The sequence below is a fragment of the Euphorbia lathyris genome, chromosome 2, assembly GCF_963576675.1.
Source record: "Euphorbia lathyris chromosome 2, ddEupLath1.1, whole genome shotgun sequence".
NCBI classification, from domain to species: Eukaryota; Viridiplantae; Streptophyta; class Magnoliopsida; order Malpighiales; family Euphorbiaceae; genus Euphorbia; species Euphorbia lathyris.
In genome coordinates, this window is record NC_088911.1 from 86688003 (window position 1) to 86703773 (window position 15771).

The window sequence follows — 15771 nt, forward strand, 5'->3', positions numbered from 1 at the left end:
CCAAACTCCTAAATTGTTATAAACAAATTACATGATCATCTAACATGATATTAACTAACTTTTCGATGGTTAGTGTTATAACATACTAATGTAAAAATGACAAAATGTTTAAAAATAGTACTATCATATTTCTTATATTTTTAAAATTTATCATTAATATATATGCATAACATGTAACCTGAAAACACGATATGAAATCGAAACTAATCCGAACAGATTAACATAATTATGACATGAAAGTTTTTGAGTTGGATTTGAATTTACTCTTTTTAAATGAACCTGAAAATAATACGATACGAATATGAAATTTCTAGGTCTACATATATGCATAGGGAAAAAGGGGTAATTATGTTAAAAATTAAACAAATGAAAATAATATTTTACGAGAAGCTCCAATGGTTCATAAAAAACTCTTCGTTGTTTGCTTCAAAACAGTTAATATCACTAAACACTTTGGCCCAGTTTAGTAAAGAGTTTCTTGAGATAAAATTAGATGTTCGAGTCATTTTAGAGATTTTAACTAGTTGAACGTCTAATAATAATGTTTGGTTTATTGAATCCAAAAAACTAATTTTAAAAAATCTAATTTTACGAAAATTTTCAATTAATTTATTGAACGATATTTTACATTTAATTACTAACTTTAACTCTAAATAAAATGAATAACTATCAACAACAACCAGTTAAGACTAATCACTATTTGACAAACATAACCTTTATTTGGAATAGTTTGGAAGAAAACGACAGAAAGTTAAACCAATTTTCTAAGAATGAATTTTCCAGATTCATAATTTAATATATTTTTATTTTATTTGGATGTATAAGGCAAAAAAGACAAAAATGTATAAAAATGTGGCTATTGTTGTAAAATTCAAAAACAGGATAAGCGTCTCTTAGCAATCCCAAAACTCTCCGTTCCTTTCCTCTCAACAATTAATTCAACAACTTTACAGAAGCAGAAGCAGCTCAAACAGTTTAGTAATGGGAAGAATTTTTGTGGTAGAGTTGGAAGGCAGATCTTACAGATGCAAGTTTTGCACTACCCATTTAGCCCTTCCTATTGATCTTGTCTCCAGGGTATATTTCTATCATTCCCCCCAATTTTTCATTCCTTTAATCAATTCATACTATTCCAGTTCAAATTATGCAGAAAATTGTGTATTTCTTCGCTGATGTTCTTCCTTGTTTGTACTTGTACAGTCTTTTCATTGCCGCAGGGGAAAGGCTTACCTCTTCAATACTGTGTACGTTTTTTTTGATAGTTTTCCTTATTTATTGGCTTGGCACTTAGGCTTAATTCTAAATAGTTTCAAGCTTTTGGCACTTGTAGTTATGTTAACCGTTTTTGTTATCGAAATTTGACTAGCTTGTGGTTCATGAATTGCTTTTTATTTCTGTTCAACTCCTTCCATGGCTAAGTTTGAATATATAATTATGGGCTAATGAAAATTGGAATTTCGCATCAGTTTTCAGGTTTCTTATCGTTGTGTAAATGAATGTTCTTGTTCACTAGAAAATTCTATCATATTGTTTGAATAATACTTTCTTATTCATCTTTAATGCTGTTTTCCTTCCTAATTGCATAAGATTTTAATGCCCTTATGTGTGGATTATTTCCTGTTTGAAGTTTTTTTATTGCAGCCTATCATGATATTACCAAACCATCATTTCCTTTTCGGAATTAAGCTCATTTAATGACCCGTCTCTGTTACTCATTAGCATAACTATGTGACATGTCGAATTGATGGCTTTAACAGTTCTAATTAATTGTTTAGCGTTTACTGGAATTTCTACCTTCATTTGTGATGATTTATCTCTAACTCCCATCTTACTCATGCTGCTTCAATTCATAAATCTGAAGTTGCAGTAGTCAAGCATTAGATTATTTTTTTGGTGGATAACTGTAATAAACCAGGAAAAGAACTTGAATGGTTCTCACTGGAAACCAGAGATTTTCAGCTAAAACTTTCTCATTCACACTCTGTAATTTTCCAGCTTATCTTAGCAATTTGATTACATGCTTGTGGCATCAATTTGTAAGTTCACACCGTTCATCTTCTCAAGAAATTATGGATAAGTAGGAATTTCGCTCGGATTGTGACTAGGAGCTGTAGTACAAGTTATTTGTGTGATTCTTGATCAACTTGTATTAAGATAATAATTCTTCTTCTCTTGCAAACAAACCAACCCAAGACAGATACATATGAAGTGCACATGCATATATCTCAATATGTAGGCCGGCAAATGAATGGAATCGCATTTAAGACAAGGATTTTGAGCAATTCCCTCTAGCGAATATCGGCTGGTGTACCCTTACAACTGTAGTGCAGTACGTACATGATAAGGTGACAAAGGTTCATAATGTGGAGTTTGTAATTTCAGGGTGAACGTTTCAATTGGAGCAATGGAGGAGAGAATGATGCTTTCGGGATTACATACTGTAGCTGATATATTTTGCTGCTGTTGTGGACAAATTGTAGGCTGGAAATATGTACTTTACTCTCACTCTCCTTGTCTCATGTTTTGATGCTATGAAAATGATCATAGACTTTAGTTGGATCATTGTTGGAATATAATTTGTTTAGCCGGTTAAGATACTTGGCTCCAGAGTATTTATTTATTTATTTATTCTATGCTGGTTTCGCAATGTAATGTAATTAATGCTAGTTCTTTCTTTCTGTATTCTTACTCAGGAGGCAGCACAAGAAAAAGGGCAAAAGTATAAAGAAGGGAAGTTTGTTCTTGAAAGGTATGTATGCCTCTTATTCTGAAGCTATGAGTCTATCCTTTTTTCTTTTTAGAAAGGTTTCTTCTTGTTGACATGAATATGATATGGCACAGAGGGAGGATTGTTGATGAGATGGACTTGTCACCCGGAGTCTTTACTGACAACCGGACAGGTATGAGCGATGGCGAAGATGCGTAGGATCAACTAATTTCATATTATAGATAATGCTTGTGCAAAAATAATGTACAACTTCATTTCTACATATGTATATGTGCAAACTGAATTTGTTCGAGGGGAATTATAGGTAGCTACGAAAAGAAGAACCAAACGACATTAAATGTTATTCTAACTCGTTCTTTTTTGGAATTTAAATTTATAGTTTAGGATAAACAAAAAGTAGGAAAAAGGACCAATGGAAGTAAGGTTTACATGCAAGACTTGTAACTATAAGTAAAAGAAACAGCTGAGTTAAATAATCTGTTGAACCGTTGCTTTGTCATGCAACATGAAATTTTGAATAAAATCTTACCATTTCATAGATCAGTAATTGCAGTGCAATCTCCACTGATGCAAACAAAATAATAAACTTGCAATGTTAAAACTGTAATTCTCTTTAAACAAATTTTATTAGCTCAAATCAGCAAGAAGAGCATCGCTAAGAAATGGAGGTGGACAAGTCTACAGAGCTAAACAGTGAGCCTTAGAGTTCGTTGAACGCTTAACAAAAGAGATAGAACAATTATCTAAAACTCTAAGTAACGAAACACAGTCAAATACTATATCAGAAAGATAAGATAAATGGTACAAATACTGCTGAAAGGCTTGCACTACCGAAAGACAATCAGAAATGATAGTTACATTGTTATAATTAGATGCTTTAATCCAAGAAAGACCTTCCACAATGTTATAGTTAGAAGCTTTAATCCAATAAAGGGCTTCGTGAACAATGATAGTTTCTGTCACTATTGGATCCAAAAACAACAATTACTAAGTGGGGCATGGAAGCAAAAAGGTAGGTTTCTCGATGATCCTAAAAGAAAAAAACAACCGAATAATAACCCTCTTCATAAAAGAACATGTGACATCCACATTGCAAGTAAATGAACCTTCCAAAGAGCCCTGCCATGCTGACGGGTCGAACACTGCAACTGGAATAGGAAAATTCTTTAAAGACTATCGATTGCCAATCTAGTTGGAGTTGCACAGAAGTTAAAAATATTAAAAAAAAAACTTTGTTGCCCATATTTATTGATTCAACTTTTTATTTATTTGATAATAATCTTCATAAACCAACGTTTTTATAGCAGAAAGAATGTGACTTAATGTGTATTGATCATATAATATGACATGTATTATGAACAAGAAATAATCTCTAGAAACACATGTAATATGAAACAGAAGGAGTATACCGATAGATGTAATTAAATTATAAAACTAATCTAATTATCTATTCTTTTTAAAAATAATAATACATATGCACATATACTTTTCCACTAGTTTAAATAAAATAGGGTAAATTATAAAACTAGGTTAAATGGGAGGTTCATTTATATATGTAACCCATTTACTCAACCTACTATATATCTAGACTGATTTTGTGTGACTTTCCCATAATACCTCTAACCTTCTCACTTCCCCCTTACGCGAACGTTCTCTCCCCTCTTCTCATTGGTTGCGCGAAACGGTTGGCAGCTCCTCCATTAATGATTCCAAGACTTTTAATCTTCCTATCTTCGTTTAAATTGCACGAAATCTGCACAATTTCTCCAAATCACAATGTATTTCTCTTCTTCCTCTCTCCATCTCTTGATTCTGCAACTTCCTAATCCTAGAAAACGAAGTCATGGTTCTTCATCTTCCATTTCCTGTTCGTTTCTTGGTTTCTTTCTTCTTGTGACAATCGAAGAAATGGTGATCCTACGTTATTTTGATCGTTTTTCCCAGTTTATCATATTGTTTTCGTCGAAAAATGTAAGTATATACTGTTTTTTCTGCGTTTTTCCCATAAATAAATTCACTTAGCATATGCGGTTTTCGCAAAGTCTGTGCGGAGAAATTTATCGATTTCACTTTGCGAAACGATGATTACGCGAAGTTTGCGAGGTAATTCAATAAATTTCTCTCGCAGACTCCGCGAAATCATCGTTTCGCGAAGTCAGAGTGTAGTAAAATCACCATCTTCCTTGCACATTTATGTTCGCATACTTAGCGAATCCTCGTTTCGCGAAGCCAAATCTTCATTTTTCTGACTAACACGATTAAATTTTTCTGAAGGTGGTTGAATACATAATATTCATTCCTGGAAGCCGGCATGCTGGGGTGCCATGAGAGACATCCATTCCAAAAGGCCTGGACTTCCAACCATCGGTTGTGAATAGGAGCTTACACCGTGGGACACGTCCATCCCTCAGTGATGAATAATAGCCTATGTATCGTGAGACATCCATCCATCGGTGGTGAATAAGAGCCTATGTATAATGAAGTGATTTGTTAGGAGTTTATTGTGGCAATCTTGTTCTGTACCGTGAGACACATCCATCCATCCATCGGTATTGAATAGGAGCCTATGTATTATGAAGTGATTTGTTAGGAGTTTATTGTGGCAATCTTGTTGTAAATTTTGATAATGTTATGATTTTAATGTTAGAATCCGTTGTTGTTTGACATTTTTTGTTATATACCACTTCGCGAATTAGCTTCAAAACGCATCTAGGCTTCGCATATGCTAATTAAATTCATCAAGTAAACCAAACATTAGCTTCGCATATTCTGGAATCTGCGAAGTCAGATGGGAGGGAGACAGATGCGCGTAAATATTGAGGGTATTATGAGAAAGTCACACAAAATCAGTCTAGATATGTAGTAGGTTGAGTAAATGGGTTAAATATGTAAATGAGCCTCCCATTTGACCTAGTTTTGTAATTTACCCAATAAAATATTATCAAAGTTAAATTATGAAGTGCAACAGAAATTACCATGGGCCTCGGATTGGTTTGGATGCAGGGAAGGCAGGACGACAAGTCGTTTGTAGAAAAAGCCGATTGAAGAGATGACCTAACCATTTTTCCTTGTTTAAGATAGTATTTCTTTTTCTCGTTCATTTCATATTTCCATCTCAATCTCATCACCGTTTTATGAATTTTAGTTTCTGTTTTATTTGTTTTTCGATTTTTATCATTTTCGCTTTTCTGGTTTGATTTTGCTTCTTGCAGGGATTTAGACATTCATACAAAGAAATCGATAGGAATACGAAAACCCCTATGGCAAAATCTTCTTCTTCTACTAGAAAGAAACGCCCCAAATATTCCTCCCTGGTCTCTCCTCTCTCTCTCTCTCTCTCTCGTGTTCTTTCAGTTACATATTTCTGCCATTTACTTTTCTCTGAAAGTAATTTCATTTTTCTATTTCAGTTCTATAAATTATTTTCCTCACATTTGTATGTTTTTTAAGGATTAGATTTTCTGATTTATTAGTCTATTTTTCCTTGCAAGTCGAGCTCTTAAAGATTGAATCTGTTTGTTGATTGGATAATTTTTCTGTTGTGGTCTTATATTAGGAAAAGACAAGGTTCTTTTTGTAGGTATATGTATATATCTGCATTTTCTAAGCACATAAACACATATGGTATATTAATCTAAGTTTCTGCAATTGTTTACAATTAGAATCTACATTCTAACACAAAAGTGTAGTTGACACATTAAAACTTATTTGTTTCAACTGTCTCTCTTTTATGTGTGTTTGTATTGGATCTAGATGACAGAAAGAGAGTAAACTGTCACTTATTAGGTACATGAAAATACCAATTTACTGATCTCTGTAGAATTTATTGTGTTTGTCTTTGTGTATCACAATGACATTTATATAATGTATAATAAGCCATGCATTGATCATTTAGGATCGTGCAAGGAAGAGAAGTAAGACGAAAAGAGCTAAAGCAAAAAAGCTTAGGCGTTATGATGATTCAGATTCTTATTCTACCGATGATTCAAGAAGTTCAGCATCTATTTCTTTGAGCTCTGAGGATAGTTATAGAGGTAGAAAGTCTAGGTCTTGCATTCGTAAGGATGCAAAGGGGACTAAAAGGAGGGCACGCTCGCACTCGTCCAGCAGTGAAGAGTCCCTTCTCTTGAGAAAGAGAAAAGGGTCAAGGAAAAAAGTTGATTCTGAGGTGAGGAAGAAAACTCTCAAGCATAAGAAGAAGAAGAAGACAAAGACGAAGAAGAAGTCTCGGAGAGATTCCAGTATCAGTTCTAGGAGTTGTTCAACTGGTCAGAGTTCAAGTGATAGCAGTGATGAGAGTGAATATGGGCGCCGTAGGGGCAGGTCTAAAAAGAGGGAGAACACCTTAAAAAGTTCTAAGAATGTTAAAAGCAGAAGTAAAAAGAGGAGATATAGGTCAAGGAGTGGCTCCTCTTGTAGTAGAGATAGTGGTAGTGATTACTGGAGAGAGGAGAAAGTGACGGATGGGAACATTCCAAAGCGGCTAAAATCAGTTATTACCTTTACAAAGGATGACAATGAGGAAAGAGAATTAGACGAGCATAAGGAGGAGATTATATATGAAGATGATGGTTATCCATCTAGCAGAAGCAATGATAGTTACGACGGTGTGAATAAGAGGATTTCAGACAATCAGTCTCCTGTTGCATCTGAAACGAAAAGGTCCACGGAGAATGAGAAAACAGAAGATCCTTTTGACATCAAAACCACAGAACTCTCCAGTAGATATTTGGGTGGAGATGATCAGGCTGTGGAGGGTAAACCTGCTTCTGATGGGTTTGGGACAAATGATTCCTTAGGGGAGAAGACTGATGAAATTGCCAAGACTAGTGGTAAAGTAAATGATGATTTGGAGACAATTTTAAGACAAAAGGCTTTGGAAAATCTTAAAAGGTTCCGAGGAGTAAATGCAAGGAATAATGCTACTAAAAAAGATGAGGATTGTGGTGCTTTGAAATCGCCATGCCCCAGAAAGGCTGACTTAAGCCAAAATGATCCCAAGGATGAAGGAGTTGAGGGAGATTCTGTGCATTATGTGCAAGAAGAGAAGATTGTTGATGGTAAGCATGGAGGTAACGGATCTACTTCTGTTGAGAACAATGTTTGTCTAACCAACAATATTGATGTTGCCAAAACGGACAAGGTGCATACGACTTTAAGACGTGGATTTAACAAGCAAAGGCTGGTAACATCAGCACTGAACCAAGCACTATCAAATCGTACCACCAGTACAGTGGAAGCACCAAAGGTAAATTTGGTGAATGAGAATGGTTCGGATAAGGTCGGTGTGACTTGTGTTGGTGGCAAGACTAACAGTGACAAAGTTAACAATGCTGCTGCCAAGTCATCCACAGGAGTAGATGCTGGATTGAATAGATTGCAAGGTGAAGATGAGGAGAGGCCGCGTGTGGAACAGAGGAGTACCGCTCGTGATGATGCCTGTGGATCTAATTCTGCAGCACAAGCAAGTGAAGGACAAGCAGATAGTAAGGAGGGTTCACAACTGGAACGGAAGACAATGTCTGTGATGCGGGGTGGGGAAATGGTACAGGCAAGTATTCTAATTTAAAGTAGTTGTGAACATTCGGTGTAACTTTATTTGGTTTTTAAAATTGAAGCAATTTCTCTCTCTCATCTAGGTGAGCTACAAGGTATACATCCCCAAAAAAGCTCCAGCTTTGGCTAGGAGGCAACTCAAGAGGTGATATTGTTTTTGGTGGAATTCCCTTTTTTTTTTTTAGAATGTTTGTCATTATCTCTGCAAAAGAACGACTCAAGGTAAGTATCTTATTTCTGATGCAGGAATGTTGTGTTTTTGTTTAATGTGAGGTTTTGGTAACACTTTTCTTGTGGGATGTAATAAATAATTTAACATTTATAACAAAATCATTTGAATAGTTACTAATTTATGTGCTTCTCATGGAGTAAGAAGATTTTTAATTACAATTGTTAATTTTGAGGGGAAGAAGAGTAAAAGAGATGGTGTCATCTATATACTATCTTAATTGATTGATGAATTCTAGTAACAAGAAATCAAGATTAGTAGATGTGATTGAAAATTTGGAAATGCCATAATTGGGAGGCAAATATATCAATTGATCTACAATATCTGAGCAAACTTGGGCAATCCAAAAGAAAGGAAATGTTAATGTCTAAATTCATTCTCAAGAACTACACTTTGACATTGGCACTTTGTCAGATATATATGTCTGAAAACACTGCAAGATCTGCTTCATGATGCAACCAACACATTCCAAGGTGATTGTGCAAAAATATCATATTGGCTTCCCAATCACATTAATGAAAAGAAGCTTGGATGGCGATTGTCAATAAATTCTTCTGCTGATACTTTCAACGATGCTTGACAATCTTCTTCTTCACATTCGATGAAGATCAAGATTTAGTTTTCTTTCTTCCACTTACACAGGACCAACCATCCATCTCTGACACTGATATGTCTTCCAAGAGCACAGAATATCGGCCTATGATATATGGAAGCTGCACGAACACGAAAGACAGCGTTTAAAAGCTATAGACAAAAAGATCATGATTTTTGATAGGTACCTAATGTAATTGGCTATGTCAACTACAGCCATCATAAATCAATTACCTGCTCAGATAGAATACCAGACAAGCAAACAAGTGCCCTGGGTCTTGCATAAGAAACAATGTGATCTGCCAATTCAAGTAAAGGATTTAGAAGTATATTAGCAACTACCACGTCGTATTTCGCTCTTTCGGAGACAGCATTAGAACTTGGGTCTTTGACAACTTCATCTATCTTTTCATTTCCCATACAAGATGAGGGATTGCTGGGAACCAGGAGCAGTTCCATTCTCTCAGGTCCTATGTTGTTTAGAGCAGCATTATGACGTGCTGATGCAATAGCTTGTGGATCTACATCAACTCCAACCGACAATGAAGCACCAAACTGCATTCTCGTACAAAATGATATATCTTAGGAATCACTTGGCAACATAAGATTTTTCTTACTGCTCACAAGAAAAGCACATGTCCAAGCATAAAAATTAAAATGAAAGCAATATGCAAAATTAAGGAACTTGGTGAGAAAATGACAATCTGCAGAAACCAGCCTCCGAAGAAAAGATTCTGGTAAAAAGAATGTGTAACTCGTACATCAAATCAAATGATGAAGTCGTCATTATATATATAAAAAGAAAATTGATGAAGTGATTAACAATAGTTATAGATGTTAATAGCAAACAAACAATAGTTAAATTATTCATGATACAATCAAGTGATGCATGTTTGTTTGTCTTAAAGCCTCTAGGTAAACCATCTGAAACATCAAATGGTCATTTGGCTCTCACTACTTTGTTCACAAGAATATAGGGCTGTAAATGAACAGAGCCGCTCATGAGCGGCTCGGTGATCGGCTCGATAAAAGCTCGGCTCGACTCGGCTCGATTTGTAAACGAGTCGCTAGTGAACACGATTTACTGGCTCGGTTCGTAAACGAGCCAAGCTTGAGCAGGCCAAAGCTCGGCTCCAAAGCTCGCGAGCAGGCTCGATTAGAACATTTATGAACAAATTTTAGTTTTATAGAAAACTATATAGTTTTGTGTTAGTTCACAAATATCTAAACTTAATATTATTTCATTTGCTATTAGATGAGTTCGTTCACAAACATAATAAATGAGTAATAGACGAACTATTTGTAAGCATCTTGTTTATTTATTCACGAAGTTTGCTTGTGAGCTTGTTTATATACACAATTAAAGAGTTATTTGTGAGCAAACTTCACAAATATAATTAACAATGTACTCACAAACAATTCATGGTTAGATAATTTTCTTAATGAACCAAGTCCAAAAGAGGATTTTGGGCTCGAAACAAGCTCGAAGCTCGGCTCAAGCTCGTTGAGCAAGCTAAAGCTCGGCTCGGTCTCGGCTCGTTAATTTTATAGCAAGCTCGGCTCGGGCTCGAGCTCGTTAATTTTATAGCGAACCGAGCTTGAACAGGCCAAAGCTCGGCTCGGCTCGTTTACAGCCCTACAAGAATATAAGCAAGTATTATACATAAATAGAGCATCATAGAAAATACTGAGCAAATAATTTACTCAGCCAGGCCTTATTGCTATTGAATCTTGAACTCAACGCATTTTGCAAATTTAATAGGAACTACTTTTTATCAACCATTCAATAGGTCATAGGAACATTGGTGTTTGTATCTATTCCATTTGCTTATGTAATTTCTTGTCAAATTTTCCTTTGATTGTCGAGTTAGAAGGTTTGAGGGCGAGCCTTGGCGCAACGGTAAACGTTGTTGTCATGTGACCGAGAGGTCACGGGTTCGAGTCTTAGGAGTGGCCTCTTGCCAAAAAAAAAAAAATTGGCAGGGGAAGGCTTGCTCCCAGTACATCCTTGTGGTGGGACCCCTCCCGGACCCTCGCTTAGCGGGGACGCGTAGTGCACCGGGCCGCCCTTTTTTTTGTCGAGTTAGAAGGTTTCTCAAAGAAAAACAATAGAATCCAAGATTTAAATGGTGCATTTTAAAACTGGTCGAATATAGGCCGAAAGATCTAGAATTAGATGCAGGCAGAGGAACTGCACATGCAGAATGAGAGAACGGTTTTGAGAATTTGAAATACCCAAACACACTGCTTGGATCTCACGTTTCATTTCACATTGCTTAGAGAAAAGCCTTTGGTGATTGCTTTTGGCTTCATGTACCACTTAGTTGGTTTTGCAAGAGGAGATAGACTACATGCTATGGACCTACCAATTTAGATTAAATTTTAAATGCAAAAATTCATTACCTTAACTGCTGCAATTCCAAGAATTCCGGAACCTGTGCCGTAGTCCAAGAAAAGTTCTCCTCCTTTTATCATACCTCGTAGCAGCAGTAGACATAGCTTTGTAGTAGGATGCTCCCCAGTTCCAAATGCTAATCCAGGATTCAGAATTATATTTGTTGCTCCAGCATCCTATAAGGGATAAGCATGATATGATAAATAACTACCAGTATAACTAACTAACTATTACTCACATCTTAACAGGCATGTATTGTTAAGCTCACGCTGTTCTTAGCATTCCTGTCACTACTGTAGTAAGCATAGTGTGGAAGCGAGTATTTGTGAGGCAGCCGGAACTTTAATATGTGCTCGTATGTAAATTCAATTTTGTGACAAATCCAACAGTCTAAAGAATTTGTAGTAGGTAAAATACAACTTAATGCTCACCACTAGATGAAAAGTAAATGAAGGTGAACGCCTGAACGGCAGGCACAAGGCTTACTAAGTTTTGTTGAAGGAAAAAGGAAATCTATGCCTACATATGGTGAGCAGTTCTCCAATAACATGAAAAATATAATCGCAGATAATCATACAGGGGGAGATCTCCACTCAGGCACAATCCAAAGTCCTTCAGTAACTTCAACAGGATGAAATGATTCCTGAAACAGATGCAGAATGACTGTAACCAATATCCATTGAAACGCAACCGAATAAAGAGAGCTTATTATTAGCCAAACGTATGACTAATGAGATTAACAATTTTATCTTCCAAATAAAAGTAAATGCATTCATAAACAAATTCTGATTAAGTGTTTACTAATTCATAATTTCTATGGGACTTTTCTTTGTCCCCGTATAGCCCATAAAGTTATGATACAATCTAAAAGAGAGGTCAGTATCTTGTATAGATGTATTTCCTGGGGCTTTCTGGTAAAAAATGCTACGTGCAAGTGGCCTTTCATAGGAATAAAACTCTCTTATATTAGATCTTCAGGAAACCTTTTACCTGCATCACCAAAATGAGAGTAGTTCTAATACATGAGAGTCAACTCCGCAATGATGTGGTCAAATTCATTTTGACATGTCCTCTGTTGACCAAAACCGTAAGAAAAGGAACTATGGTAAGATCCAATTACCTGTTAAATTTTCTTTTCTCCATAATTGCAAGTTATGAAGAAACAGGGAATGGTCAATTAAGTCGTAGATTACAATCTAAATAAAGCCGATATGAGGATACAGGACAGACTTCTTTCTTTCTTTTATCAATAAAAGTTTCATGAGATAATATCCGTTGGTTCACCTGGTAACCATTTTTGCAATGAGATGTCAACACACTGTTCATACAGACACGACACAAGCAAATTACTAGTCTTCTTAGTGCTGATATTTATTGTAAGCTAAGAAAGGACATCACAGGATTTAGATTCTGTAAAGATATAGGATTACATAATTAATTTCATTTAGTATTTTCGCAAGGGAAGGCTTGCCCCCAATACACCCTTGTGGTGGGACCCCTCCCCGGACCCTCGCTCAGCGGGGACGCGTAATGCGACCGGGCCGCCCTTTTTTTTTTTTTTTTAGTATTTTCGCACCTCTCTCACACTCTCAGTTCTAATACTCTTTTTTTTTTTTAAGGAAAGGCCAAGTTCTGAATATTTGTTTCAGGTATACTTCTTGTCACAACTAAATTTGGACAGCTAACTCACTAGACTGAGCCTAGACAAAATAAATCAAGAACATTCCTATATAAGTGATGAAGAATCCAAAAAACATATAAAATTCACATTGACCATTAACTCCTAAATAATCAATAAGACGCAGAATAGTTGATAAATTAGTGCATAAGATGAAATTTGCAACGTCATAAGAGAGAACAAAAAAGAAAGTAAAACCTGAGTCTTTCGAACCCAGTCATATTGCTCGCCAATTTTAACCTCATAAGCTGGTATCTTCTTCAAGCCTATAGAGTCAGCAGCTTGTGCAAGGCACATGTCCACATTTTGGCATTCAGGAAATATGGAATCAATGCAGATCTAACAAAAACATGATTTGCAAGATGGATTAAGAGAACAGTTTATCTAATATTGGATTCTATCTCAAGGCTTTGAATAGAGAATCAAGTAGATGATATTAAAAAATTACCACACTTATCAGTTATCACAGATCTTAATGTGAAATCTCCCTTGTTAAGATGATTTTTCCACATTACCCTGCCTCACAAAACTTTACAGCTTTTGAAAATGCATTTCAGTATGCAGAGAGAGTGTGATAAACTGTTCCAAAATTGCCAAAACTAAGACTATAATTTTTAATCATTGTTGATTTCATGCGATTTGAAAAAGACTGGTATTCATATCCAGCGAAGTCCTACAAATTCACAAAAATCTCTGATAAAAACTCATGTAATCGTCTGTATCGTGGCTCTATGTATTTAGCATACATGAACAGTAATCAACATAGTAATCCATAATTAACAATTCACAATAACATACAAGAAAAGTAACCTAATGTACATAATTCACAATAACATACCAAAAAAAAAAAAAAGATTCTCCTGTGCACCGAGGAATTCTATAATCTGATTACATGCAGATTCTGGACGGCATACCTTCATCATTGGCCAAAGAATTTCATTACTTAATGACCACCAAATTTGTGTAAAAATTTAAACCTACAAGTTCTTATACTTTTGTAATTTGTACTACTATTGTTGCTGTAACTCTGTTCCTTGGTGAATTTATAGCATAGTACAAACTAAATTATTCCGAAGAAACTTGAACCAAGTCATTTATGGTCCACCTCTTCTTCTTGGCGCTCCTTCCTAAATTCAATCATTAAGGTCCATAGATATGGCCAAATCATCTAAATATCTCTAGACTTTTCCACAAAATTTTGATTTCTATAGTTCATTAGTATTCATTTTTCAACCAATAAATTCAAATACAGGAGATATAAAGAAAAATAAATAAATGCGCACTCAAAGACTACAGAAATATGAGAAATCCATTGCATTTCATTCTACATAAATCAATATCAGAATACAAAGGGCACCTCACTAGAGCTGTCAGAGTCATCCTGTTGATCTACACTGATAGAGCTTGCACCAAAGCATAAAAGAGCTTCTGAAAGCGTATCCTGATAACACAAAAAGCAGTGTGCATGTCAAATTACATGAGAGCTTCAAGAATAACTCCACTTCCAAAAAAAAAAAAAAACTGACTTAACAAGAAAAAAAGACTTCGTTCCTTCATTGTATAGGTTTTGGGATTTTTCTTTTTATATACTTTTAGCTTGTTCAGAGACTTCAGAATCTTTGATATTTGGTAGAAGAGCTGGAACGTAACACCTTATTTACATCCAAAATTCAAGATAGAATTCTGCAGAAACTTCTACTGAAAATAGCTTCATTTCAGGCAAGAATCGTATCAAGAGATGCTCATTAGCAACTCAATCAATCCAAAAACAATAATTACACAAAACAAAATGTTACAGTGAATAGAAAAGTTGGAGGAAGAAAAAGGGAACAATCGATAAACATTAAAAAAAAAAAGGGTGCTCACAGAGACATCTTTGGGACAGCGAATGCGAACAGAAAGGTAAGCAGGTGAATCAGGAGGAGCAGCAAGTGAAGTGCAATAAGGAACGCAAAAATAAGAAGTTTGAACCGGGGAAAAGAGAGAAAAAATGGTTTTCTTCCCATATTGACATTTGGATTTAAAGCATGAAATTGGAGAAAGTGGTGATGAGGGATGAACTGGGCCTCGATACAGATTGTAGGCTAGGTGTTTGAAGAAATAACTCTTTGACATTTCTAGCTGAGACTTGATAGATAGCTATTTAGCAGAGAAGACGTTGTTCACGCTGCTACAATTGCTAACGGTTAACCATTAGAATTTGATGGGGGTGTTCAAAATGGAGATAATTACAATCTTACCTCTTCAAAATGGAGATAAACATGTTTTAGCTCCTTGGTTTGAGACTACAACACTTACGTGCTTTCATATGCTGATATGCCTTTGTTATTTGATGGGTATAGAAATATGTACTTGAGGCTAAGTTTGCAGGGTAATTTTACTATATAATAACAAATAGGCAAAAAGCATCCTGAGACCCCTGATCTTTCATTGTTTGGTGCATTAAGCCCTCGATCTTTTATTTAGACACATTAAGCCCCTGATCTCTTATCATTTGGTGCATTAAGCCCTCGATCTTTCATTTAGACACATTGAGCCCTTGATCTTTCATACATGGGTGTATTAGGCCCTTCCATAAATCAATTAATATATAG

At 35.5% G+C, this 15771-nt stretch overlaps 3 protein-coding genes across 4 annotated transcripts; 2 read left to right on the plus strand and 1 right to left on the minus strand.

Annotated features, from left to right (window-relative positions):
- Positions 1-855: 855 nt before the first annotated feature.
- LOC136218833 (protein yippee-like At5g53940) lies at positions 856-3094 on the plus strand. Its single transcript, XM_066005957.1, has 5 exons — positions 856-1077; positions 1201-1244; positions 2383-2491; positions 2694-2749; positions 2842-3094. The coding sequence occupies exons 1-5, from the start codon at positions 982-984 to the stop codon at positions 2924-2926; spliced, it is 390 nt and encodes a 129-aa protein (XP_065862029.1). The 5' UTR covers positions 856-981; the 3' UTR covers positions 2927-3094.
- A 2726-nt stretch (positions 3095-5820) lies between these two features.
- Positions 5821-8625, plus strand: LOC136218834 (uncharacterized). Its single transcript, XM_066005958.1, has 3 exons — positions 5821-6042; positions 6624-8279; positions 8368-8625. Exons 1-3 carry the CDS (start codon positions 5989-5991, stop codon positions 8431-8433), a joined length of 1776 nt encoding a protein of 591 aa, XP_065862030.1. The 5' UTR covers positions 5821-5988; the 3' UTR covers positions 8434-8625.
- A 133-nt stretch (positions 8626-8758) lies between these two features.
- On the minus strand, positions 8759-15387 carry LOC136218835 (uncharacterized). 2 transcript variants are annotated; one of them, XM_066005959.1, is made up of 7 exons: positions 15044-15386; positions 14535-14618; positions 13376-13516; positions 12077-12142; positions 11508-11675; positions 9339-9659; positions 8759-9226 (listed from the first exon to the last, which is right to left on the minus strand). In XM_066005959.1, exons 1-7 carry the CDS (start codon positions 15290-15292, stop codon positions 9122-9124), a joined length of 1134 nt encoding a protein of 377 aa, XP_065862031.1. In that variant the 5' UTR covers positions 15293-15386; the 3' UTR covers positions 8759-9121. The 2 variants fall into 2 exon arrangements, with proteins under 2 accessions (XP_065862031.1, XP_065862032.1); XM_066005960.1 differs by lacking the exon at positions 12077-12142 and having other exon boundaries at positions 15044-15387.
- Positions 15388-15771: the final 384 nt, after the last annotated feature.